This window comes from Osmerus eperlanus, chromosome 25, assembly GCF_963692335.1.
Source record: "Osmerus eperlanus chromosome 25, fOsmEpe2.1, whole genome shotgun sequence".
Lineage (NCBI taxonomy): Eukaryota > Metazoa > Chordata > Actinopteri > Osmeriformes > Osmeridae > Osmerus > Osmerus eperlanus.
The window spans coordinates 4,334,092-4,360,815 of record NC_085042.1 but is presented as its reverse complement, the minus strand read 5'-3'; the positions used below and the strand labels follow the sequence as shown (position 1 = coordinate 4,360,815).

General features: G+C 48.1%; 3 protein-coding genes across 4 annotated transcripts; 2 read left to right on the top strand and 1 right to left on the bottom strand.

Moving 5' to 3' along the window:
• The first annotated feature begins 3,562 nt into the window (after nt 1-3,562).
• On the top strand, nt 3,563-17,898 carry LOC134011756 (calphotin-like). Of its 2 annotated transcripts, XM_062451191.1 has the most exons (13): nt 3,563-3,775; nt 5,980-6,585; nt 12,305-12,352; nt 12,990-13,034; nt 13,305-13,952; nt 14,454-14,495; nt 14,732-14,845; nt 15,032-15,136; nt 15,265-15,357; nt 15,907-15,951; nt 16,116-16,244; nt 16,542-16,609; nt 16,788-17,898. In XM_062451191.1, the coding sequence occupies exons 1-12, from the start codon at nt 3,731-3,733 to the stop codon at nt 16,599-16,601; spliced, it is 1,980 nt and encodes a 659-aa protein (XP_062307175.1). In that variant the 5' UTR covers nt 3,563-3,730; the 3' UTR covers nt 16,602-16,609; nt 16,788-17,898. The 2 variants fall into 2 exon arrangements, with proteins under 2 accessions (XP_062307175.1, XP_062307176.1); XM_062451192.1 differs by lacking the exon at nt 15,265-15,357 and having other exon boundaries at nt 3,565-3,775.
• Nucleotides 17,899-18,038: 140 nt separating this feature from the next.
• Nucleotides 18,039-23,513, bottom strand: ostf1 (osteoclast stimulating factor 1). Its single transcript, XM_062451228.1, has 10 exons — nt 23,351-23,513; nt 21,347-21,393; nt 21,165-21,215; nt 20,853-20,916; nt 20,658-20,711; nt 20,351-20,458; nt 20,159-20,208; nt 19,906-19,984; nt 19,626-19,724; nt 18,039-19,052 (listed from the first exon to the last, which is right to left on the bottom strand). Exons 1-10 carry the CDS (start codon nt 23,382-23,384, stop codon nt 18,994-18,996), a joined length of 645 nt encoding a protein of 214 aa, XP_062307212.1. The 5' UTR covers nt 23,385-23,513; the 3' UTR covers nt 18,039-18,993.
• Nucleotides 23,279-26,674, top strand: nmrk1 (nicotinamide riboside kinase 1). The gene is made up of 8 exons (XM_062451231.1): nt 23,279-23,799; nt 24,019-24,109; nt 24,522-24,570; nt 24,766-24,931; nt 25,163-25,234; nt 25,418-25,524; nt 25,825-25,908; nt 26,182-26,674. Exons 1-8 carry the CDS (start codon nt 23,768-23,770, stop codon nt 26,184-26,186), a joined length of 606 nt encoding a protein of 201 aa, XP_062307215.1. The 5' UTR covers nt 23,279-23,767; the 3' UTR covers nt 26,187-26,674.
• Nucleotides 26,675-26,724: the final 50 nt, after the last annotated feature.

Below are 26,724 nucleotides of genomic sequence, written 5' to 3'. Positions count from 1 at the left end.
TTAGCCCTGAGTCACAAAAGAGCTTACTAGCACTGCTACACCTGGGCTTTTTCAGCAGTATCCTCAGACAGTCATTGTATGCTACCTGAAGTTTGCGCAGGGTTTCCTTTTTGTAGCTGCCCCATAACGGGGCACGAAGCAAGCTCACCGAATTTCCTGACTAACATGTTTGCTTGGACATACAACATTCGTCTCTGCCTGTACATGTCAGCATCATCTTCCATCTTGTCAGTGATGATGTGCCCAAGATATTTCGTACAGTTGGATACACAGAGGGATTGCCCTGACAGGTAAAACATTGGAAAGTGTAGCTTCTGATCTTCCTTGGTCCTACATATCAATACAACAATATATAAAAACAGCACTATATAAAAACAGCACTATCTAAAAACACCACTATGGTATGACCGATCCAGGTGAGATCTGATGCAGGTCAGGTCAAAGTTCTCCTTGGAAAAGAATACTTGAACCCAAGATTGGCTAAAACATTGACCAGCCATGAAGTACATACCACTAAGATTGACCAGCTTATGTGACCCAAGGCTATTGTGTTTTTGTTTGAGGACGCGTAGGTACATGCAACTCTACCAGGTAGACCACCAGAAATCAATGGCACACCATAGCTGAATTGTGGTGTTGATGTGGCAACTTTGGATTTAAAAATGGGGGTCAGATGGCTGAGCGGTTAGGGAGTCGGGCTATTAATCAGAAGGTTGCTGGTTCGATTCCCGGCCGTGCAAAATGACGTTGTGTCCTTGGGCAAGGCACTTCACCTTACTTGCCTCGGGGAGAATGTCCCTGTACTTACTGTAAGTCGCTCTGGATAAGAGCGTCTGCTAAATGACTAAATGTAAATGTAAAAAGTGTCTGCTAAATGAAAAAGTACATGAATTACCATCCCTAGATTTATAAATACTAACTCTTGCTCAGCCCCCGCCCCCGTCCAAAACAAACACACACACAGACAAACAAACACACACACACAGCTCTGACTCCACACACACATAACGGACGTGTGTTTGCCTGTCAAACAGAAATTGATAGAGCTGATCACACTTGCTTGGGCTGACAGCCTTTTGTTTGCAGGAAGGTAGACATAAGGAGAGCGTGTGTCAGGAATGTTGAATATTAATGATTACTCATCTTTGGAAACGGAAGACCATAGACAAAGACAGCAAACACGTTTTACCACACAAACATAATAAGCCCATATGATGTGATGAAACCTTTAGGGTATTTGTCACCGCGATGTTGCAAGCTGTGGCTCACACACAGTGAGCATGTGAACACACACACACACACGATATATTTAAATTCACACTAACTTACACAGAGCTATCTATTTGCAGTGTACAGTTACCCAGCTGCCTTTGTCAGTAATGTATGTGAGCAACATGTAGCAAGTGTGTGTGTGTCTGTGTGTGTGGTGGTGGGGGGGGGTTGGGGGTTCCTAGATTGGGATGGTGGAGGAAGTCTCTAGATTGCAATGAGCACATTTTCCCTTTCCGGCTGTTATGCAACTGGAAAAAAAAACACACACATACACAATACACACACGCAGCACCCTGTTGTGTTCTGCTACAGTTCTACATTTACATTTAACATTTACATTTAGTCATTTAGCAGACGCTCTTATCCAGAGCGACTTACAGTAAGTACAGGGACATTCCCCCCGAGGCAAGTAGGGTGAAGTGCCTTGCCCAAGGACACAACGTCATTAGGCACAGCCAGGAATCGAACCGGCGACCTTCTGATTACTAGCCCAATTCTCTAACCGCTCAGCCACCTGACTCCCTAGTTCTGCTACAAGCACATGCGTTAGGCTCCTAAAGATGTGGGAGGGGCCGGCTACACAGCCATGAGAGACATGGAAATGAGAGAAGTGGTAGTGTGGGAGGGGCAGGTTTTTGCGTAACGGGGCCCATGTTATGTAGTGGCTGTGTGAACGTGCATGTGTGTTTGTGTGGTGACATGGGCTTGGGGTCTTTGTCAATTGTGTTGGTGTCATATGCAGGACACTGGATTTTGGACTCAATGGAGGGCAAGATCACTCTGCGCTCCCCCCCCCCCCTTCCTCTCTCTCTTTCTATAAGCGCTGTCGTTTTAAACGGCCTGTTACCGCATTTGTACATGAAGTACTGAGGCTGGGACAGATAACATGAGGGTAATGGTTAATCAGGAAGACGATAACATACCACCTGTGTGTAGTCCTACATATATGTGTAGCTGCGCGCACGCATCCCCATCGTCAAATGTATACGTGGCTCTGGGAGTTTGGATATTCCGGAGCACGTGGTTCTAAACATGTAGTTTGAATGTAGGGCAGGTAAGGTTTGCCTATTCAAGAGAAAATCAAGTTTTTCCACTATATGTGCCACAGTTTGGGTTCCTGTGACTGTAGCTGCATTAAGTTGAAACACACACACTCAATTCTCCCCTGGTTGTGATTTCCCTCGAGACTGTGCAAACGCGACGTGAGGCCCATGTGACAAATGCAAGCAGATACACCACATTTCAAGATTGCAAGTGCGTATTACCCCGACATAATAAGAACGCGTCCCAGTTTATTATAGTTTATTAACTTTCGGTTACTAACGTCCGAATCACTTCTAATACACACAAGCTCGAGTGATGGGTGAAGCGGGCATACTCAACTAGCAAATTTGCATTGGCGGTTAAGATGCACAGTGTGTAATTAGGTTAAGTAGGCTAGTTCTATATAATGAGCGTGTCAACAGAAGACGTGGGTATAGAGCCAACAGCTCTCAACTAACCGCGTGAAAAAACTTTTTTTATTGCGTGACTCTTCTACACCGAGCTTGTAGAAGAGAAAGGTACACAACATATAATCGTGTAGCTACTGTAGGCCAAGTTCTACAGCGAAGCAAAGATCCAAACAAAGACTGAGTTGACACGCCTCCCCAGCCATCCTGCCTTGTAGCTACAAGCTTCCATTTAAGCCCCCTGAATACTAACGGAAGCCCATCGAAGACTTGTGTACGGTAATATTATATACACATAAAATCACTTCCAGATTACAGTTGGTTTTGGAAAAACGGAGCGCGCAGGTATGAAGACACGTGCGCGATTATGTTTCATGTCGGGTTGTGTGTGATGTTGTGACTCCAAATTACAGCAAACTATTTTTAGTGCGCGTGGTTATGAAATCAGTGCAATCCAAAGATACCCCACTTTCACGTGCCATAAGTCGGTAAAGCGTATTTGCGGCACAAACAAACAACTTTCACTTAAAAACACGCACTAGTCGTTATACCCTTCAAGTATAAGGACTTCTCATACAGGCTGTTATTTGAAACGACACATTCAATTCAATCAAACTGGATCTAAAAGGGGGCGTGGTAGAGTTGTTGATGTAGGCGCGCCTCTTCGGTACCAATTTGATGATGTTACGTAACCCAGTAGGCTATAGAGGTAGTGGACCTACTTGATGCTAATCAACAAGGGGGTGCACACACCCCTCTTTCGTCCACGCCCCCTCCCAATACTTCTGCCCGATAGGTCTATGGAGTCGTGAAAAAAAATTACAGAAGGCTTTAAAAAGATCCACATTCCACATTGTCCCTCTGTCGAGTAACATCTGGTCAAAAGACCGGGGTTCATTTACTGCTGCCGCTACGTCCTCCGCTGAGCCTTCCTCCCTCCTCCGTCTGCCGGGGAGAACTGAGATATAGGTTCTTTTTTTCGTGTTCCATAAACCACACACGCGAAAATGCCTAGCAAGAGGAAGAAGAATAAGCGCCGCATGAGGAGGGTGGTAAGTGCGCACCTGCCCATTGTCATCTTCACGTTAGAAATCTCCGCGCTTGCCATCTCCGATGTGTTCCCTTTTAGAACGAGAATGCGAGACCCACTGGCGCTCCGTGCAACGTACGTGCTGAGAATTTAGGGATGCAGATAAATAACGAAGCGTCTGTGCGCGTGTCAGCAAAGCAGTCGACTCTTCGACCTCGAGCTGGTTTGTTTTTCAGACTCCAAATTCCTCCAACCTCAGTTCCACATTTGCACCTTAAGTTTCGCTAATCAAAGCATTTTGGATACAATCCCAACGTATTCTGAATAGTTTTTCATGGTTATCATGTGTGTATTCATCAACAGCGTAAACATGGGGTATTACTCTATTTATCCTTAAGTTTGGATGCACGCTCTCTGAGCTGTGCGCTTCTCCGGTCATACCGTCCTCTCTCTCCGTACATTTATTACAAAAACATTCAGTAGTCCGTGTTTGTGAAAGGCTGCGCGTAAAGTGCTTTTTGTTGGACTAATAACCCAATGATTCAAATCTCTAAAATCAGTTTGGTGTTATTGATTCTTGTTATAATCACGCGGACGTGTCCTTTAGCAATATCTAGTTCGTTAGAACAATATAGTGTAATGCAGAAAAGTGTAATTGTGAATTATGTGACATCAATGTTTTTTTGTGTGTTTTTTTAAAATTAAGTGCTCGAAGTGTATTCGCGGCACAAGGGGCTTTTTGTACAACTCGGTATGATTTGGAGTGCGCACGTTTCAAAAAGCGTCTCTATTATCGTTTCATTCGAACAACATGTACTCTTGCGCATGTGCCCCCCTCCCTAGCCCGCCACGCCCCCCCCCATCCTCCCCCCCACTGTATGCGCCCCCCCGCCCCCAACCAGGATGGTAGATGGTCTCTCCACTGTGCCTCTATTGTCCTCCTCGCCACAATCAGTGTGTTATTCTGCCCCCTCTCACTTAGATTTTCACGTGTGCCATGTGCCATGCTCCATGCTCACAGCTGCCTTGGTCTGCACAGAGCTCCTGCTGCTACGTGTGGCATCGGAGCATTTCTCAGTATGGTGTCGAGGGCCCTCCCCAGTCCCCTTCCAGTGTGGTCACTAGTCCGAGCCTGTATTTGGTAGTGCCTCTACAGGAATGGCTTTTCCATTGGTGAGTCCCAGTTCCAGTGAGTACCAGTTCCGGGTCTGGTCTGTCTCTCTCCTAAAGGCCTGTCACGCAGCTCCGCCCCCCCCCCCCCCCCTTCAGAAGGAATTCCTTCCAAATGTGCCAGGTCCCCGTCTCCAGTATAATCGCACGTCGCATGTTTGACATATCTGCCCTCTGAGCTGAGAGGAGGGGAACCCGCCTGCCACTTTCATCATCTAACACTTCTTCGCATCAGTGCACCTCCCTGGCACCCTCACAGAGTAGTCGGACCGGTTTTGTTTTTGAAGAAAGTCTTCTTGACGGGTGACACCAAAACCAAACGCCCGAGTTACGTCCGGCTCACCGGTTGGTTACTGGGCCGAAGGGATGAGGGGTGTGGTGGTTTGAATGCCAGCAGCATGGTGGAGAGATTGGCTCTCCGTTCACACTCGCACCCAGGTTAAACAGCTAGCGGCGCTCCCTCGCCCGCTCAGGCCTAATGAAGCATTCGGGTGTGATTATAACCTGATTATAACATGATTATAACCTGATTATAACATGATTATAACCTGATTATGATGTGATTAGGCCGCTGTCTGGCCCACGGGGGGTTGGCCCCATCCGGACCGGACCAGCCTTGCTGACTCGCTGAATTCTCTTCCCCGCTTCAGTAGACCCGTCAGAATCGTTCGACCTCAGCCAATCCCCAGCCATTATCTAACCTGCCCCCCCCCCCTCCCTCCCTCCCTCCCTGCTCGCAAATGTTTCCAAACTTCCCTCGTTACGCCTAAAGGGGTTTTAGTCCACAGAGTGAAAAAACATGTTGGGCCTAGTGCTAGCTGCATGTTGGTGCCTAAATGTGGCTTCCCAAGGATTTAATCGAATACAATGCCTCTACGGCCCTGTTTACTCCTCCCTCACCCCCAACCTCAGGAGGAATTCAATAACAAACTGCCCTCAGGGAGTGGGGATGCCCTCGGTAACCTCTGTCCTGACGGCATTTCGGTTCACGACGTGCCCTGGTGAGGTTCAGGCGTTTGTAAGCGTTCTGAATCCGTCTTGTGTGTGTTTCCACAGCAGGCCCAGAGGAGAGTACTGGAGGAGCAGTATGCCGTGACCAGTAAGGGAACGCCGGGCATCGCAGCGGTCAAAGCACCCCCTGGATCGCTGCCCAAAGCGGCCACCAAGAAAGCAGCCCCCAAGGCTGCCCCCAAGGCTGCCCCCAAGGCTGCCCCCAAGGCTGCCCCCAAGGCTGCCCCCAAGGCTGCCCCCAAGGTTCCTGAAGCTGTCCCCATCGCTGTCCCTATAGTCAAGGTCCCCGTTGTGGCACCGGAACCAGTCAAGATTGCGGCACCGGTCGAGGTTGTGGCACCAGTTGAGGTACCAGAACCAGCCCCAGTTGAAGTACCTGAACCAGCCCCAGTCGAAGTACCTGAACCAGCCACAGTTGAAGTACTGGAACCATCCCCAGTTGAGGTTCCAGAAGTCCCAGTCGAGGTTCCAGAAGCTCCAGTTGAGGTTCCAGCGCCCGAGCCTGAGGTGGTTGAGGCCGAAGTGGTCGTGGTCGAGGCCGAGGTGGTTGCCCCAGCAGAAGCCCTTGTGGAGAGTCTGCCTCCAACAGAAATATCTGCTGCAGTGCAGGAGGCCGAACCCGTCATTCCAGAAGCAGAACCAGAACCAGAGGTAAGGCTGCTTCTCTCTTTAAGGATTTCTTAACGTCAGCTAGCCCAGGGAGGTGTAGGGGTATGGGGTTTGGCTGTGTGTTCCGATGTGCACGTGGTTAAAAAATCATGAAGGCCATGTGCTTGGGGAAACAGGGTGTTTCGTGCCGTGAAAATGGTTTCCTCGGTTCGTCTTCCTGCCTGTAAGATGGAGTGATGTCCCTGTGGGTTGGGGGGAGGAGTGGAGCGGCAGGAGAGGGAAGAGAGAAGGAGAGGGGAGGGGGCTAGAAGAGAACAACGTGTTCCTTTTACCAGGAACTATAGATGACTGGTGGTGGGCGGGGCCTGCTCTTCAGCCCCTATACATTACCGGGTACTGGAGCATAGCTGTCTGTCCACTAGGCCACCAACTGGTTTCAGCCCATGTGGAGGATTCTTTGTACCTCACTGGGAGCTCTATCAACGCTCAAAGGTGTTGTTCTTGATGCACTTGCACCAGTGGCCTGTTTCAGCTTTCCCAGGGTTGTTAGTGTGGTGTTGGTAGCACGGAGGATAGAGCTCAGTGGTTAGAGCAGTCTTGACTGCAGATCAAGAGGTTGTAGGTTCAAAGCCCCCTCCACTTGTGCCGGAATATGCTTTGGATAAAAGCACCAAATGAATATGTTGTCGGAGATGCATGATGGGAGGTTTAGCAGCTGCTCTGTGGATCTAGTACACAATGTCCTATTTGGGATCCACTTGACTGTGTGTGTGTGTGTGTTTGTATACCTTATTTGGTGGTTCTGCAATGACCACGTATGGGCTGCCAGCATGTGCTCGCATACATGTGAGCGTGTGAGCAGGGAGGAGTCACAAACATACAGTTACATGTGGTTGATATGTCTCCTCCGAATGCCCCCCCCCCCCCCCCCCCACTCCTTCCTTTCCAAGTCGCCAGCACAGCGTCCTATATGAGAAGGCCCAGTCTAATGCTCTGGCCCTTGGATCCACGCCCCCCCCCCCCGCCCCACTTAGCCCCCCCCCCCCCCGCCCTCCCCTCCTCCCTCCCCTCCCACATCCCCGCAGCTCTCCCCAGCTCTAGGGTTTCTGCTCCTTCTGCCTGCACGCCAGACACGGCCCAGCACCGCACATGCTATCCATAGTGCTCCTTGACCGAAGCAGGAGAAGGAATTTTTTTTCCCCCATACCGGACAGTCGGACTGTTGGGTTAGTTGAGCGACCTGTCGCTTCTTAGGTAAACATTGGGAGGCGTTCACACCCACAGTGCACACACTCGGCCCCGGTGCCTCACACACCCAGTGGGGACTTGAAGAGGGAGGTTTGCCCCGTCGGCGCTCTCCTCGCTGGTTAGTCTTCTTCGCGGCCCGTGGCTCTCGTGTGTGCCCGTTCGGAGCGTGCCACAATGGGGCTCATTTTCAGCTGGCTGAGGGGGCAGAGAGACGAGCCCCCGCTCCTGGATGTCACCGTGGAAACGCAGGTGAGAACCCCCCCCCCCATGATGATAAATCGGGGGTGGGGGGGGGCGTGGTCTTCTTTCTGAGAGAAGAGGGGGGGGCTTCGGAGGCTTCTGAACATTTTGTACCAGCTTGCTCAGAGCTCCTATATACCGCCTCCCCCTCCTTCCGCCCCTTCTCCCTCCCCCCTCTCCCTTCCTTCCCTCCATCTCGTCTCTCCTGTGTGTTTGCTAATGGGGGCCCCCTTCACACGTGCACCTCTGCCTGGCGCGTGCACGCCTGGGGGAGGGGCCGACTATAGAGCAACATGTGTGTGTGTGTGCCTTGTCGTCATAGGCCGATGCCACATAGGTAGGAGGGACCAGAAATGCATAGCTTGAAATGGAGTTTGGAGGGAGGGGGCGGGGGAGGGAGGGTGTGTCTGCCCAAGCTAATTCAGTCGGTCCGAACCCATGTAGAAATGTGCAGCTGTGTTTTTTTTGGAGCCGTGTAAACAATGTGTAGGGTTTCTAGTGGAGAGATTGGAGTCCACTTTGGCCATAGAAACATCTAGAGGCTTCGCAACAAAGAAACCGGAGGCTGTGGCTAGGGGGCGGACTGATTTATCACCTAGTGGCTCAGCTCTTGAGACCCTCGAGCCCCCCCCCCCCCCCCCCACATCCCCCCATGAGACTTGAAAACCCAGATAGACCAGGGCTTTGTTATTACAGAGGTGGGCGGGGGGGGGCCTGCTCTCATTCCTTCTCCCACACACGCCACATGCGAAAGCGTTTCCCTCCTCCTGTATGTGCTTTGAGACCAGCGAACGACATGTCAGCCGTGCTGTTGACATCGTTCTGTCCGACATCAACTACGGTTGTCTTCTTCTCTCTTGGAGGCTCCTCTTAGCTTTGTCTGCGGGTTTTTTGTTGTTGTTGACTTCCCTTCTCTGGTCAAGGAAATGTGATGCATTCTCTAAAAGCCCCCTACCCCCCCCCCCCCCCCCCCTCCACGAGCTAATGTGTTCCTTGAAAAGAAACAGGAAACCCTCAGTTGTTTGAGTGATATGATGGTTACAGTGTTGGACATTGTGTACTTCAAAGGGTTAAAGTGGAGTCTGGCCAGCAGGGGGCTGTACTCTGATCAGTTCTGTACATTTTGTTCCTACAGTTAGGTCCATAAGTATTTGGACATTGACACAATTTTCATCATTTTGGCTCTGTATACCACCACAATGGATTTGAAATGAAACAATCAAAATGTGCTTTAAGTGCAGACTTTCAGCTTTAATTTCAGGGTATTTACATCCAAATCAGGTGAACGGTGTAGGAATTACAATACATTTTATATGTGGCCCCCCCCTTTTTAAGGGACCGAAAATAATTGGACAAACTAACATAATCATAAATCTAATTGTCACTTTTAATACTTGGTTGCAAATCCTTTGCAGTCAATGACAGCCTGAAGTCTGGAACCCATAGACATCACCAGACGCTGGGTTTCGTCCCTGGTGATGCTCTGCCAGGCCTCTACTGCAACTGTCTTCAGTTCCTGCTTGTTCTTGGGGCATTTTCCCTTCAGTTTTGTTTTTAGCAAGTGAAATGCATGCTCAATTGGATTTAGGTCAGGTGATTGACTTGGCCATTGCAGAACATTCCACTTCTTTGCCTTAAAAAACTCTTTGGTTGCTTTCGCAGTATGCTTCGGGTCATTGTCCATCTGCACTGTGAAGCGCCGTCCTATGAGTTCTGAAGCATTTGGCTGAATCTGAGCAGATAATATTGCCCGAAACACTTCAGAATTCATCCTACTGCTTTTGTCAGCAGTCACATCATCGATAAATACAAGGGAACCAGTTCCATTGGCAGCCATACATGCCCACGCCATAACACTACCTCCACCATGCTTCACTGATGAGGTGGCATGCTTTGGATCATGAGCAGTTCTTTCCCTTCTCCATACTCTTCTCTTCCCATCATTCAGGTACAAGTTGATCTTGGTCTCATCTGTCCATAGGATGTTGTTCCAGAACTGTACAGGGTCTTTTAGATGTTTTTTGGCAAACTCTAATCTGGTCTTCCTGTTTTTGAGACTCACCAATGGTTTACATCTTGTGGTGAACCCTCTGTATTTACTCTGGTGAAGTCTTCTCTTAATTTTTTACTTTGACACACATACGCCTACCTCCTGGAGAGTGTTCTTGATCTGGCCAACTGTTGTGAAGGGGTTTTTCTTCACCAGGGAAAGAATTCTTCTGTCATCCACCACAGTTGTTTTCCGTGGTCTTCCGGGTCTTTTGGTGTTGCTGAGCTCACCAGTGCGTTCTTTCTTTTTAAGAATGTACCAAACAGTTGATTTGGCCACACCTAATGTTTTTGCTATCTCTCTGATAGGCTGAAAAATCAAAACAAACCTAACGATGGCTTGCTTCACTGATGGTGACAGCTCTTTGGACTTCATATTGAGAGTTGACAGCAACAGATTCCAAACACAAATACCATACTTGAAATTAACTCTAGACCTTTTATCTGCTCCTTGTCAATGAAATAACGAACTCCCATGAGGGAATAACATACACCTGGCCATGGAACAGCTGAGCAGCCAATTGTCCAATTACTTTTGGTCCCTTAAAAAGGGGGGGGGCACATATAAAATGTATTGTAATTCCTACACCGTTCACCTGATTTGGATGTAAATACCCTGAAATTAAAGCTGAAAGTCTGCATTTAAAGCACATCTTGATTGTTTCATTTCAAATCCATTGTGGTGGTATACAGAGCCAAAATGATGAAAATTGTGTCAATGTCCAAATATTTATGGACCTAACTGTATGTGTGTTAATGGCACCTAGAAGAGAGACGCTGCCATCAGATCAGTTTGGTACACGGTGTTCTCTGAGCGACACGGACGGACGGACTGACTGACGGGAGGGAGCTGTGTGTGTGTTGGTGCGTGTGGTTGTGTGTATCTGTGTGTGGAAGTGTATATGTGTGTGTGTGTATTGAGCTGCCAGTTACAAAGAGTGTTGAAAGCTCTCAGCTCACGGTCCTCCCTCCTCCCTCCATCTCCTCCATGTTGGCTATACATTTACCAAGCAGCTTTATGTGAATGTTTGCCCATTGGCTTTGTTTAAAGATCATTGACAGTGCGGTCTCAAACACCATTCTCTTTTGCTGACAGGGAGCGTTTGACAGAAAATGTGTTTTCAGGTTTCTTTTAAATGTTTTTTTTTTTTTTTACAAAAGAGAAGCTCTTACATTTGTGGTTGTGGGAGTCATCTGCAGTGTTTGAACATGAGGTGTGTGTGTTAGGAAACTAAACACTCCTATTTCCAGAGCTGTGCTGATGGACGCTCTGCATTCTTTAGCTGTTGGATAACAGGCTCTGTCGGTCTAAGTGATGTCTCAAATCAGACCGCAGCATCGCTCAAGAGTTCTTTCCCTACCTTGGCTGCTACCATGAATAGTCAATTATTTACACTTTCAGCACAAATGTAATATTGATGCCCTGGAGTCTACCAGGCTGTCAGTAGCGCTCATTACGGCTGGCGGTACAGCCTGAAAGCGGACACAAAGCTGGGTGCCTAGTGAGCACTTAGCTGGTGCCAACCTGGGGGTGACCACTGGGGCAGAAAGCAGGGCCGTGTGTCTCTGAGGGGGGACACACGAGGGCTACAACAACATGGCTGCCACCACTGGTCTTTACCGTCCTCAACCCTCCATCTTGAGCTGAGAGCCTGTGCGGACCATTGTTCTGCTCCGGCGTGGAGAGCGAGGAGGGGAGAGAGAGGGAGAGAGAGGGAGAGAGAGGGAGAGAGAGAGGGAGGGGGCGTGGCAGCTAGCCCTCCACCATTATGTAATTGGCTGTAGCGTTACTACCCGTTGTGTAACCCTCCCCCCTTCCTTTTCTCTTCCCAGAGGCTTTTCGGAAAGCCAGCTCTCTATGAGGTGTCTGGACCTCTTGTGTTGGTTCAAGAGAAGGGCTGCAATCTTTAGTTTTTTTTCCTTGGCCGCGTTTCCCTTTAGCGCTAAACAAGGCTATGGCACCCCACCATTTCACGGTTGTCAGAGCTAAAGTGGACAGTAATGGCACATTCCAGACGGAAGGGTTTTCCACAAGTCCTATATATTAACTGCTATTGGGAGATGTAATGTAAATGTTCCCCGTGTGGAATCGAGTGCCACGTCAGAGATTCCTACAGCACGACTCTTTGCCTCTTTATTTATGTTTATGAAACATACATAAATGGATGAATATAAAAGTGGATTGCTTATCTCACCTTGACCAAATTCCTCTCTGCTTTTCCAGGCTACACTCCTCCCCGAGGCCCGCTTGTCAGCCCCTGCCGAGTTTGAGGTAAACCCTTTCACCCCCCCCCCCCCCCCCCACACACACACACACACCACACCCCACCCCACCCCCTCCTCTGGTGAAGCTTGAACATAGGACATGTTTGTACATACCAGCCCAGTGGCTTTTTTCCCTCTGAGTGAAACTCTAGACTTCTTGTGCAACGGAGGTGTTTAAGTAACAAATAACCTCTTCCTTCTGCTTCGAAATGAGCTTTTCAGACTTCTTCAACATAAAAAGTTTCCCAGAATTTTTTTCACATATTTCTTGGGGGCCTTTAACCAGCTGTGGAAATAGGGTTCAATATATCGTCGTTCCCCACCTCGCCACCCGTTAATCAAAGCAACAGTATGGAGTCACTGATTAACACCCCCCCCCCTCCCACACACACACACACACACCCCTAAGGCTCAGTTCACAACATAAAGGTATAAGAACTCCAGACTAGCCTTCTGTGCATGACTGTGGATCCAAAACACTCCTGGATCTTGATTTGTGTTTTTTGGTTGAATCTTTCGAAAGGAAAGTCTTCCTGTTTCCCGTTAGCGCTAGTGTACATTGTAGACGGCACGTTTTGGTGTGTTTGTGTATTTGGGGATTGTGATCATTCTTCACAGCTCTTCACTCTTCACTTTTTCTCCAGGTCCAGGTGGAAGACTCCATAGCCATCGTCACCGATTTCCCTGAGGTGATATCTCTGCCCCTGCTTTCTGCTATGTCATTGTGCCAGTGGCATAACATAGAACCCATTCCATACAGTCCACTGTCCAATGTCTATGTGTGAGGATCTCCCGCATGAGTAGGAATGTAGCCTAGCTTGACTGAATGTAGCCTAGCTTGACTGGTAGAACGTGATAGGCGATTAGTTTCGTCTGTGGGTGAACTAGAGATGTCGCTCTCTGTGTTGTGTACCAGTTGCATGCTGTGTCGACTTGACTGTGTTCCATCGCTCGTTCAGGCGCATGTCATCTCAGAGGTGGCGCTCCTGTCGGAAGTCCCTGCTGAGGCAGAGGCCGTCGTTGAGGCAGAAGCGGAGCCTCTAGTTCAGACTGAGCCCCTGGCTGAGGCAGGAGAAAAGGCAGTCGTCGAGGCAGCAGCGGAGCCCATCGTGGAAGTTGAGGCAGAGCCCATCGTGGAAGTTGAGGCAGAGCCCATCGTGGAAGTTGAGGCAGAGCCCATCGTGGAAGTTGAGGCAGAGCCCATCGTGGAAGTTGAGGCAGAGCCCATCGTCGAAGTTGAGGCAGAGCCCATCGTGGAAGTTGAGGCAGAGCCCATCGTCGAAGTTGAGGCAGAGCCCATCGTGGAAGTTGAGGCAGAGCCCATCGTGGAAGTTGAGGCAGAGCCCATCGTCGAAGTTGAGGCAGAGCCCATCATCGAGGCTGAGGTTGTCGCCGAGGCAGTCGTAGAGGCAGCAGCTGAGCCCATCATTGAGGCCGAGGCCATCATAGAAGCTGAGGCGGCCCCCGTCGTTGAGGCCGAGGTCACAGCGGAGGAGACGCTCGTGGAGGCCGCGGTGGTCGAGGCCGTGGCTGTCGAGGCCGAGGTGACTGTTGCCGTGGAGACGGAGGCTGAAGCTGAGAGCCCAGTGGTCTCTGAAGTCGCAGAGGTGCTCCAGCCCCAGCCGCTGCCCTTCCTCCTACTCCTCTTCTTTGCTGTTTCGCACTCCTGCTATGAAGATGATATACCTTTAGCCACGCTCTCACACTCTTGCTAAGAAGAATCTATAACTTTACCCACGCTCTCACACTCTTGCTAAGAAGAATCTATAACTTTACCCACGCTCTCACACTCTTGCTAAGAAGAATCTATAACTTTACCCACGCTCTCACACTCTTGCTAAGAAGAATCTATAACTTTACCCACGCTCTCCCACTCTTGCTAAGAAGAATCTATAACTTTAGCCACTTGTTTTGTTTGGGGTGTCTTGTCACTGTGTGTCTGCATGTAATAATAGTAGTGGAGTGCATTTAGTTTCCCCTCACCTTTCATTTTTCACCCCTCAAATGATGTCTGAGGATTTAAAATCGCTTAATAAAGTTTGTACATGTGTGAAAATCATCTCGCTGAGAATTGTGGACAGGTTATAACGGCTTTCATCTCCTCTCAGGACGTACCTGCGCTGGCAGAAGCACCAGCAGAGGTTCCAGTGGTAAGATCTCATTCCTCATTACACAAGACTTGTACACTGTGCTGTCTGTTATCATATCTCGTCTGCAAATGAGTGCTACTTATAGATTTAGTCAGCTGAGCCTGCCCCCATGGAGGTGAGACTCCACCCATCTCCTCCTTCACCCGGAGGAAAAGCAGTGTAGAGACGTGCAGGGTTAGAAAACAAAGTCTCCCGTACGTGCGTCACCTAACCGCTCTCTCTCCTCTCCTCGCCAGGTCGTGGAAGTGGCCGTCGCCGACTGTGTGGCCGACGACTTCGTCATCACAGACTCCGCCCCCGTAGTAGAGGCGGCCATGGCTGAGCCTGAGCTTGCCGTCGTGGTGGAACAGGTGAGACGGGTGTCCCCGCCCCCAAAAACACGTCTTTTTTTGTTTTGTTTGTTTTTTGACCCAGTTCTGTGTCTCCAACACGCAAACCAGAACCTTATGGGTCAACATGCAGCCAGGACAGTGTCTTTGCTCAGCTCTGAACCTCTCTCTCTTCTTCTCTCTCTTCTTCTCTCTGTCTTGTTATAGGTGCTCGCAGTCACAGCTGACGCTCTCGACGCCCTATCCGAATCTCTGAATGACATCACACCCGCCCCTGAACCCGTTCCTATCTTGGCCCATGAGGTCATTGAGGTGAGGCGCTGACTCGGTTCCCCCCTAAGCACATAGGGGAAGAGAGGACCAGGGTGTTGTAGTTCCACCCCCCCCCCCCCCCCCACACACACACACACACGTGTAACTGGTTATTTGGTTGGTGTCAGGAGGCAGTGTGTGAGGAGGAACGGTTGACCAAGATGGGGGAGAGAGACGACAGTTTACCGCCTGTGTTCCAGCCCTCTGACGAGGCCCTACTGGTCAGCAAAACATAAATATGAACAACTCTCAATCACTCCCCCCGAACTAAACGTTCTCCGCTCTCATGACCTCTTCACAATCCTCTCAGCTGTCCACTGGACGCAAATGGTGCCCAGTCCTGACTGACTGGAAAGCTGTTTCTATGGTTACTCCACCTCGCAGTGTCTAAGTGTCACCTGCATCCGGAGACCTACCCCCACCCCCACCCCTCCGGTTCCTACTTTTCATTAATTCGGTCATTTTCAATTCCCTTTTTAGCTGTGCAGAACTAATGCATGACTCTGCCAATAGGCGTTCTCTCTCAGTCATACTTCCCCCACGTGAAAAAATCTCCTCACGCCTCAAATGATTGCGGGCGTCCGACGTCCCTTTCCTCCCTCTCCGTTTCCCTCCTTCCATCTCTCCCGGGGTTGGTCGCTTCTCCCCTTTGTTCTCCTTCCGATGGCGCTCGGCCCGCCGTCCGAGCGGCGTGGGACTCCTAGCGCCGCGCTTCTAGCCGACCGTGAGGTTCGACCGCGCTGACTGAAATCTCTTCTCCCTTTTTTCAGGCTAAAGAGGAAGTGGAAGCCCAGCTGGAGGTGGAGGTCCAGAAGGTGAGGTCCATTTGTGTTTGTTGGGAGTCTGGCCAATCCGAAGTCAGTACTGCATTTCCTTCCCTCCGTTGGGATATCTCCAACGTCCTGTGGGTGCTTGCAAACGCGTAGCGGGTGTAGTCGCGTCAGTCACTTCTCTTCATCTCACCACGTTTGTCCTCCAGGACGCCATCGACGAGAAGACCGCCCTGGAGGCCCTATCGGGAGACTTCTCTGCCCCCCCTCAGCCAATCATCTCTGAGCTCCAGTGTCACACGCTGACCTTAGTGGATCCTGTTCCAATCCCCTCTATGGTGAGGCTCTTACACCCCCCCCCCCCCCGCCCCCACTGATTAACTGAGATCTTTATTTGATTCATCTAGCGCACACTTTGATCCCAAATGGCTTACAAATAGTGTAAATAGTGCAATGTCAAACAACATGGATACCCCTTCACACCTCACACAACGGGAGTCTCTTTCCAATTGTTGTTTTTGGATCCATGTTGAACCATGTTTAACTCAAAGGCACAGACCTCACACCTGCACAGTCGTGGAAACTAGACCCTGTCCTTTCCAGAAACGCCCTAACTGTCTGTCTTTTTCCTGCAGGAGGTGGCCGAGGGTGCTCTGAACGGCCACGTCACAGCAGAGGTGGTCATCGAGGGCTAGGTTGCGAGGTAAGCTACCCCTATCTGTGAACGGGGCCACTGGCAGACTGTTGAACAGCCTTTGAATTGGGTACCTCAGGTGAAGGATGACAGCGGGGTAGAAGGAAGATTGATACCCTGTTTCTGTGTCACGAGAGACTTTGTTTGTGGTGTTCAACTCTAACCAGGATCCCTCTGTCTCTCGCAGGGGTCTTCAGTCAGTACAAAACTGACCCGCGCCTAACAGGAAACAAACAAGAACTTCCTTTTTTCCAGTGTATTTTTAATTGTAATTTTTTAGGGATTAAAAGGGACCGCTGGGAAACTGAATGGACATCAACACTCAAAAGTGCCTTTCCCACTTGGGTTCTCGCCGAAATAAATCACAACAAACGTGTTCCCGATGCCACATGGAGGCAGAGGATAGACAGTATTGGATGACAAATTATGGCTTATTTCATAGATTTTTCTCTATCCCAGAGGGATGAATTTGCATCGGATGTAAATTGCATACGTTGTGTATAAATACCGTAGAATTCATGAATGTGGCGATAGTCTGTATCTTTTGGACCATGTTTGGAAGGGTGGGAGGGAGGGACATTTCATTGTGTTTGATATTTGAATCCAGTTTTTTCTAGTTGTTCTCCCATCCTAGAAGGGGCATGATGAGAGATCGGGCCATGCCCCCCCCCCAACCCCCTTTTCCCTAATGTGGTGCCGTTTTTTTTAAAGGGATAGTCCGTAACAGCAAACTCTCCTTTAAGGTTCAGTGTACCCAGTCCCGTTGAGCGTCTGGCCAGGTGGTAGTGTGACACCTTGATCTCGGCCAATCACAGGCTCAGCTAGCGCGCAACGTTCGACAGACGCGGGTCAAACGTGCCCCTGTGGAGGAGGAGGGGGGAGCCGTGTAGAAAGTCCTGTTTTAGTTCCCTTTTTTGTGTGTTTTTTCTCTCTCTTTTCTAATTGTTTTGTATAGACCATACCATGTGGTACAATGCGGTTTATGCGCTCACGGTCCGTGCTCGGGTGAGAGACGTCGCTAGGAGCTGAACAAGCGGAGATGGTTTGACTTTTGAATAAAGCTGTCACTGACCGTGACTCATGAACCATGTTGTCCTGTCATGACTGGTCTCAACGAACCCCAGCTGTCTCGTGCTCTTCAGCTGAGGCACAGAGCCTTCCGCCTACCGCATAAACCCCCCATCTACCTTTCCTGACAAAACTGTGAACTTCTAGTCCTTGATTGTCTGCTACGCTTACCATATGCATTTTTTTGTATGTCACTTTTGAATAAAAACCTCTGCTAAATCGAAAGAAAACCTGACAATCCTATAAATAGGTACAATTGTCTCATCACTGGTGCCAGGTTAATCTAAATGTAGTGCAATGAAATGACATTTGAGTAAAAAATAAACAAACATTGGTTACGACACATAAAATACCAACACAATACTTCAGGTTGTATCACTTCCATTTTATTGCATAGATATAAACAGCAGGAAGCTGACAGCACAGTCCAGGGAGATCCCATGTGATGCACATGAAGGCATACTATTGGTATTGTGTGCATACGAGTAGAAGACATAAACGGAAATGTGTCGTTAGAAAGAAGGTCGCCGATCCTCTCTCAATGATCAGAGACACCGTGGCGGTCGGGCCATGATCGGCACGGTCACACAAGGCACATTTGAGGAAGCAGAAAGCACTTGATGGTGAAGGGGGTGACAGACAAGTCAATCAGTACTCATTATCAGTCAGTATGACTCCACAACACCCCTAGCAAGCCTCCCATAACATCAGGAACAGAACAGGGTTATGATCTGTCACGGGGATGGGTATAGCTCAGTGGACGAGCGTGTGACTGCAGACCAAGAAGTTGCCGGTTCAAATCCCCCAGATGCTGTAGGTCACTTTAGATAGCAGCGTCTGCAGAATCAATATATTACAAGAGACAGCAGAGCATTTCCAAAATCTGCCAGACCTACAGATTCATAGGTTGATGCTCACTTAACAGCAAGAATTCTTAGAAAGCACAACTTTGAGCAGACAAAGAAGTGAAAAGAAGTATTCCATCGGTCCCCTTAAAATAAACAATGACACACCCCATAGCTGCTAGTCAGGGCTCTCTCTCTCTTTCTCTCTCTCTCTCTCTCTCTCTCTCTCTCCAACCAATACTTCTACAGAAAGCATGGTCGAGCACACCTACACTACATAAGGACACTTCATCAATAATATATTACTTTGATTAGCCATTCCCAACCTTGTTACAATTCTTAACAGAGACCCATGCTCAGGTGATAAAATACGATTTATTTGGAATGTACGCCTCCCCCCCCCCACCCCACCCCTTTAGTTATTCATCACCGCCCCAATGGAGGTTGTTGTTGATGTTATGCGGCGCTGGGTCCTGCGTCTCAGTCCGAGTCTTCATCGTCCAGGTACTCCTCCGCGTTGCTGTACGTCCGTGTGATGTCTGGAACCAGACAGACAGACGGTTAAATGGGGGAAGACACCGCTGGCAGAGAGCCGTGGCCTCTTTACACAGGAACACAACGCCTGAACTGTCTCCACCGAGTATCAACTTGGGGGTCAGATGGCTGAGTGGTTAGGGAGTTGGGCTATTAATCAGAAGGTTGTTGGTTCGATTCCCGGCCGTGCAAAATGACGTTGTGTCCTTGGGCAAGGCACTTCACCCTACTTGCCTCGGGGAGAATGTCCCTGTACTTACTGTAAGTCGCTCTGGATAAGAGCGTCTGCTAAATGACTAAATGTAAATGTAACTCCCATGAACGAAGGTGGAGGTTGTTTGCTACGCGTCTTCCGTCGCGGGTCAAATCGGATCATTTTGGGATTATTACGATTCGAAAATCAGGAATGTATGTGACGGCCACTCAGCGTTGACGACACAGACAAAATCACGGGCGTCTTCAAGTCAATCATGGTCAACGGCAACGCGCTGGAGGACAATGTGTACACCATGATAGAACACCGTGAGGCTGTGGTGCAGGTGGTGCAAGGCTGCTGCCTGCTGGCCGGAGGGACTTACTGCCTCCCAGCTTCCTCTTGAGGAGGGAGGCACACTGGGCGTTGGTGGCCATCTCCAGAGCCAGCTTCTTCTCGTTGTTCAAGATGTCCGTCCTTGCGTCTGAAACACACGGGCAAACGACTCACGCGCGGAGATGGCGGGCGCTCAACGCGCGCTCAAACCCCACTGTTCCGCACGCACGCTCTCACTCAAAGACACAGTTACGCCCATTCTCTGTCTCACGTGCACGCGCGCACACACACACACGAGAGAGGGCAGAGGTGGGGTCAGGAGGTCGTACTCTTGTTCAGGAGCATCTCCACTATGTCAGAGTAGCCCTTCCAGGCGGCCGCGTGGAGAGCAGTGTCTCCCAGCTTGTTCTGGAACACAGCACACATCCAGCAGGTCAGTCACACGCCCTCGCCCACCGTCACCTTCATCATCATCATCACCATCACTATCCCCATCACTGCCATCGTCAGCTACACCATCACCACCACTAGCATCATCAACCTCAGCCCTCGAAATGCAAGAGAACACCAGGCCTCTCTCACCTGCTGATTCAGCTCCACATTGGCCTGGCTCAGCAAGACCTCCACCACATCTGAGAGACAAAACAAACGCACTCCTTCAGTTTGCTTCGCTTTCACAGGTCCTCCACATGGTCCAGTAACGAGGGAACCAGGAGAACGATGACATGAAGCGCATCGAAGGGCAGTAGCAAGAAGTGCATTTGATTTGGTTACCTCTGTGTCCTCCGTGGCACCCCCAGTAGAGGGCGGTGCTTCCAGCCTTGTCCAGCCCGTTGATGCCCACCTTGTTATCGAGACACTCCCGCAGCCAGCTCAGATTACCTGTGTGACACACACACACACACACACACACTGCATATGTGAACAAACTGAGACGACAGAGTGGTGGTACCAGTTCAGACAGCTGGCGCCATCACTGTGAGGCCCGTCTATCCTCTCCCAGGCCTGTGAGCACCCGGGGAGGAGAGCGTAGGACCAGGACCAGAACCAGGAGCAGAACCAGGTCGTCTCTTCCACTCACCCCGTTTGGCGGCCTCGTGCATCGGGTTGTCGATGGATTCTGCTTGCTCAGCCACTGAGGGGTTTGAGGAAGTCAGAGAACGCAAACGGATTACGACACCAAACCAGACCCCGAATAAAAGCCTTAGTCATCGATGGGTCAGACAACCAAAAACCACGACTAGTTTCAGTGTCCATGGTGACTCGCTTGATTTACCGTAGTTGCTTGGGATGAGGCCGGTCCGTCCTCGGCAGGTTCCCTTCCACCAATTACTGTCACTCTGAGGATGACAGACAGGCAGTGAGAGCCAATGGCTAGGCAGCAGTCATCCAGGGCCGTGGATGCAAGAGGAAACAGAAGCCGAGAAGTGGAGGAGCAACGAGAAGAGAGAGAGCGAGAGAGAGAATGAGTGTAAGCCCAGAAGGAGAACGCAGATATCGAAAATAAAGTGAACGACGGGAAAACGATGGACAGAGCGAGTGGGAGAAGACAAGTAATAGGGAGGTTGAAACACAGACAGACGCTCACCGTGTCAGAGATGTACAGTATGTCTCCCTCTTCGAAGTACAGCTCGTCAGGCTAGAAACAAGACGACCAGCGACACAGTTAACATCGTCCGGCTTGGGATTATCGCATGACATCGTCACGCTTCTTTAAAACAAACGGTTTGCAGTCGTTCACGATCGTCGGTGACAAAAAAGCTCACTTACGGTTCGAGGGTCAAACGTGAACATAGCGCGGAACACTTTGACCTGGCCTGTGGAAACAACAAAGACCGACATGTCTGAGATCACCGTGGCACAGGCACGACTAGACTCCAACTTTTTACACTGATGTCAAATTGTCATTCATCTTACTGTACCCATCTGATCGAAGCTTCATTTGTACTGTCGGAACAATGCAATTTCTGTTTTTAGTTGATTTACTTCCTTTGTACCTGTACAACTGGATGTAGGCTAACAAACGTGATTGTATCTAGTCAGCGGCGCCTGAGAACATCCCCCCCCACACCACGCTGGGTCCTACTGCTCAGACCAGGGCTCGTTTTGAGTCCCAACAATCAACCCCCACCCTTCCTCTAGGGGGCCTGCCCTAGAGCGCACCCCCAGGCCGGGGCCTGTAAAGCCAGATGGTCCAGCCTGGCCAGGCCTGGTCTGGAACTCCATCAGGGTGGTAACCCAGAGAGATAAACCAGCTCACAGGCACTGAAGAAACAGGCGTTTTAGAGACCTCTCTTGTGTTCTAATTCTCAACTAATGGTTTTGCTCAATTATCATTATTATTAATAATATTTAGGGCTGTCCCCACTCAGTCGACTAGTCGATTGTATGCTCTTGGTCGATTAAGATTTGTTTTTAGTCGAGCAGCCGTATGGAAGTGTGAGATCTGATTCCCGCTTATGTCACCATTGCTGAATTAAAGAAATGTTCTACAGAAATTGTAGATTATATTATTTAAGACAAATAAAGCAACAAAAAAAATATATATATATATATAAATAAATAAAAAAAGGTGTTACTGTTTTCCCTGTTGTTAATATGGGTTTTGTTTTGTTACTGGCCGTGTAGTTTTAACCAGGGCCAGGCATAGTAGACTGTAGCCATTCAACAGCACACACTGTCTCAATGTTTCAGTTAAACAAGCCTCGCTCTGTCAGGCTGAGGCAGAGTCGGTGTGAATGTGCTTAGCTCAACAGGTTCAGTCCTGCCTCACTGAAAGCTAGAGACTTGCACTGACTGGCATGTGGTAACCCAAAGAGACTGTGAAGGAAAGGAAATATAAAAAATCGTGCTTAACCTCCCATCCCACACATCGCCAACTAAGGACTGACCTAAACAAACAAAGTGGTGATGGATTATATTAAGTAAACAATGTACAGAGTAAAATCCTGTATTATTTGTGGTATTCAGCCATGAATGAACTGAGTGTGGCCCTTTCCCCTACAATGCTAGTGCCAACTTCTGGTTTCTCATGTTGAAGCCATCTCATCAAGGCTCGCCATACCAGGTATTCTAACGACTGAATTCACAGCACCTGTAGAATGTGTCCTGTGTATGAGCATACAATCCATTCTGTCAGTTTGAGGTTGTCAGAACACCCTCCACCACTTCCTGTTCTAAACCCAGTTATAACACAACCATCCACACAGGTAGCTAGACTAGCTAGTACAGAATGCCTGCACCTAATATATTTGACTTATGTTCAATGAAGCAGGTATGGGCAGATTATGCTAGACTAGAGCTTCTATTTTTTTTCGGCAGATCATCCGTTTTGGATGAACATTCAACAGATCTCTGCCCAGCAGAGTTGGGAAAAGTGGAAGTCAGACAACAGACTCACTGTCCAACGCAACCCCGAGCGAAATCATTGTATTGATGCACATAGGACATTTCAAACTAAATACGATATAATCGATGTTAAGTAACTGAACAAAACCGTTCGTTGAACTCCAATGTCATGAAACATACGTTTCATGAGCAGATTATAACCGCACTGTCAATCCATACACTACAGTAGACGTACTAGACCCATCCGCCTCACTCGCTGGCTGCTCTGCTAGTTTCCTAAAACTGGAAAGTTAGCTAGCGAATACACTTGCTAGCTAACAGTTGGCTAGCTTGCTAGCTAGGTGTGTTTCACTTGATGAACTAGAATGGGATTTCTTTTCGAGGCACAATGCTTTAAAATAGTGAGCTAATCAATGTTACGCTTACCTGGCTTGGCCGGTTTAGGAGGAGGCTTAGACATGATTGGATTTGCAACGAGGAAGAATGATAAGTCTCGTTCTTTAATAGTCGATTGATAAATGCTTCTGTCTCACTTCCAATGAGGAAATAGTCGAAACACCGAGATACACCCCTGCTGAAGTGTACGCGGAAAACTAGAAGTGCGCATGTCATGATCGACTTTGCATTCGACAGCAATCAAATCAGGCAAGCCAGAGCCATTGAAAAAGATGTCTCTAAAGCAAGATAAATAGTTCTGTGGTAAACTGTATACTGGCTAGCTTAGAGCTACAGTGAGCACATATCTACCTACAAACCACTTTGTGCTTAGCAAAAGCGTATAGCAGGCTATCAACGTTCTTAGCTCAACGTGCCAAAGGTCTTAAACCCCCTCAAAGTTCAAACATGCAGAAGAGTCTAGTCGTTGGAATAGGAGGGTAAGTTAACATTGTGAAGGTTGCAAGATGATGACCTTCTGTATCAAATTTGCATGTGTTCACAGACCATTTGATCTTTTTTTGTTGTTGCAATTTTTCTCCCTTCAGCTTCCTAGATAGATGATGGACGGGTTTTTTGACATGATGCACAAGCAAGCATAACTGTCTTATTCATATTCATTCCTTCATGTTAATTGCATGTTGCCGTCCCGTTCCTAGCACGACAAATGGAGGGAAGTCCACCTTGTCTCAGAGTCTTCAACAAAGAATCCCCAACAGCTGCATTATTGCTCAGGACACTTTCTTCAAGGTGCTGACCATCTCAAACACCATCTCTCACCCTAAATGGGCTTCGCATTTATAGCTATCGTCACTGTCATAAGTAGGAGTGGGTACAATCTAGGGATGGAGTTGCAGGTTCCCTTCTCCTTGACCATCCTCCTGTCCTGTTTGGAGAGTTATTTTATTTATTTATTATTATTTATTTTTATTTGCACAATTCAAGCAATACAATTACAAAATAAACAATCCTAATAGAGATCAATGAATATCGCTGTGCAGGAAGAGGCAAAAAACCAACTGGGCTTATTTGAAGCCTCTAACTATATAATATTTAAATATTTTACAAAAGTAGAAACATAAAATGAAATATGCATAAAAAAAGAGAGGAGAGGTGTCTGACAATTATCTCTCTCTCTTCCTCTCTCTTCCCTCTCATTCAGGATGACTCAATGGTGCCTGTGGACAGCAATGGGTTCAAACAGTATGATAGTATGGGCAGTATTGAGTTTGTCATTGTTTGTGAATTATAAGTGAATGAGTCACTGTGACACCACAGGGACGAAAGTCATTTTAGCACACACATGAATTCGAATTCGAGGTGAAATGACTCACTTCAAGACCAACCGTGTTTGTGTGGCTCCGTCGTTTGAGTGTGCTCTCCGTGTGATTCTGGGTACTCTTCAGCGCTCGACGCCATCAACATGGACCTGATGATGAGGGACGTGGAGTTGTGGAGGACAGATCCAGGTGTGTATCTCACGTCTAGGGGCACTGGCCCACCGCCAGAGACTCCAGACCAGGAGAAGGTCTACGTTCTCATCGTGGAAGGGTTCCTCATCTTCAACCACAGGTAACAGCAGCAGGATTGGATAGACAGGTCTGACATGAGTACCTCTCCGTAGTTTTCCTGACTGAGTGCATGGTGGTTTTCTATGTATTTATCCAGATGTTTTCCTTGAGAAGGCACCATATATATATATATATATATATTTAAACCAAAGCCTGTGAATGATGAGTAATAAGGATCTATTTCAGTCAGCAAACAATTCAGAGGTCCATCCCCCCATCTTTTGATTGACAGACCGCTGAACGAATTAATGGACATGAGATACTTCCTAGAGATCCCCTTTGAGGTTTGCAGAGAGAGGAGATGGTGAGGGTTGCTGTTTTCCCAGGGATGGATTTCTGTCTTTTATTGAATATTGTTTGTTCATAAATCTGGCTAAAGTGGCTGTGTGCCATTTCCTGTTGATAAGAATCATGGAAAGTACAAGTTCATCTCTTCTTTGATTGGCCATGGAAAGTACATATAGTTCATCTCTTCTTTGATTGGCAGCTCACGAGTGTACAATCCCCCTGACCCCCCGGGCTACTTTGACGGACATGTTTGGCCGATGTATTTGAAAAACAAGCAAGAGATGGAAGATACGGTGTCAGGGATAGGTGAGTGTGATTAAAGATCACATTTGTATTTGATGTTTGAGAAAGATATAGACAGGTGCTGGTACTTTGGTCCTGGCATGTAGTTCATGATAATTTTTTTTACAAATCATGAAAGTGCCAACTTTGGAATATGAAAGAAGGAAAGTAGTAAAAAGAAAAGTTTTGTTCCTGCATGTGTCACATTTCATTAGGAGGATAATTATGATAAGGGGATGATTGCTGATAAAGCAATTGAGTGATGTTAGCAAACTTAATGCTAAGTGCTGTAACCAGACTGTTTATCTTAATGTCTCCTATAAGTCGTATTGGATGGATTGAAGTTAAAGGAAGATTTGTTAGCATCTGTGTGTGAGGCTATAACTCATGAAATGCAGAGCCTCGTGGGTAAGTTTGCTACATTTGTTTATTACTTTTCAGTGGTGTAGTCCACTATGAAGTAGTGGGCATACCTTCATTTCACTAAGCCTCCAGCCTCCATTTGCATTCCCTTACCCATGTATCACTGCACATTTAAATGGGCTAACAGGAAGTCCTTGTGGGCATACGGTGTATGCATGCATATGTAGTGTACTATACCACTGCCATTTTGATACTGTTTGAATGTATTTTTTAAACCTTTTGTACTTTTTAACCAGTATTCTTGTTTTTGTTTCACAGGGTAACACTGAGCTTTGTAGGATTTGTGGGGGATTTTTCTGCCAAGAACTGTTGTGATTTGATGGAGGACATAAATATAAACTTACATTTACTGCAGGCACCACAGACTAACAATGCAATCTTCTATTTTAAGATACTACTTTAGGTATTTGATATTACCTCAAAAATCTACAACAGTTTCTGTGACCATTGGGACAGGCTGTTAAAAAATGTGTGTCAGGAGTTCAAAGTCTAGCAGATTTCTCCTGTTGTCTATGGTCGCTGCAATAACTCTGACTCTAATGCTGCTATTTTAACCCAAACATTCAAACTTGCATATTAATATTCCTAATAAAGTATTCAAATACATGGTCAATATCTGCGTAATAATTGTTTTCTTGTGATAATTTGAGATAAAAAAAAAAAGTTTGCATTCATAAGCATTGAACAGTGGACATGAACAGTTTTCTTCAGGATTAGATTGAATAAACTTAGAAAACAACACTGCAACATGCAGCAACTGCAATAATGCGACTCTGAAATGAAAATGGAGACATGTCACGG

Excerpts from the sequence above, each read along its gene's own strand:
- LOC134011756 (XM_062451191.1), top strand. The coding sequence starts at position 3,731 with ATGCCTAGCAAGAGGAAGAAGAATAAGCGCCGCATGAGGAGGGTG. Across the intron at positions 3,776-5,979 it reads AGCGCCGCATGAGGAGGGTG|CAGGCCCAGAGGAGAGTACT; the intron begins GTAAGTGCGCAC and ends GTGTTTCCACAG. Across the intron at positions 13,953-14,453 it reads TGGTCTCTGAAGTCGCAGAG|GACGTACCTGCGCTGGCAGA; the intron begins GTGCTCCAGCCC and ends ATCTCCTCTCAG.
- ostf1 (XM_062451228.1), bottom strand. The coding sequence starts at position 23,384 with ATGTCTAAGCCTCCTCCTAAACCGGCCAAGCCAG. Across the intron at positions 20,459-20,657 it reads GCACGAGGCCGCCAAACGGG|GTAATCTGAGCTGGCTGCGG; the intron begins GTGAGTGGAAGA and ends TGTGTCACACAG. Across the intron at positions 19,985-20,158 it reads ATGTGGAGCTGAATCAGCAG|AACAAGCTGGGAGACACTGC; the intron begins GTGAGAGAGGCC and ends GCTGTGTTCCAG.
- nmrk1 (XM_062451231.1), top strand. The coding sequence starts at position 23,768 with ATGCAGAAGAGTCTAGTCGTTGGAATAGGAGG. Across the intron at positions 24,110-24,521 it reads CTCAGGACACTTTCTTCAAG|GATGACTCAATGGTGCCTGT; the intron begins GTGCTGACCATC and ends CCTCTCATTCAG. Across the intron at positions 25,525-25,824 it reads AGATACGGTGTCAGGGATAG|TCGTATTGGATGGATTGAAG; the intron begins GTGAGTGTGATT and ends GTCTCCTATAAG.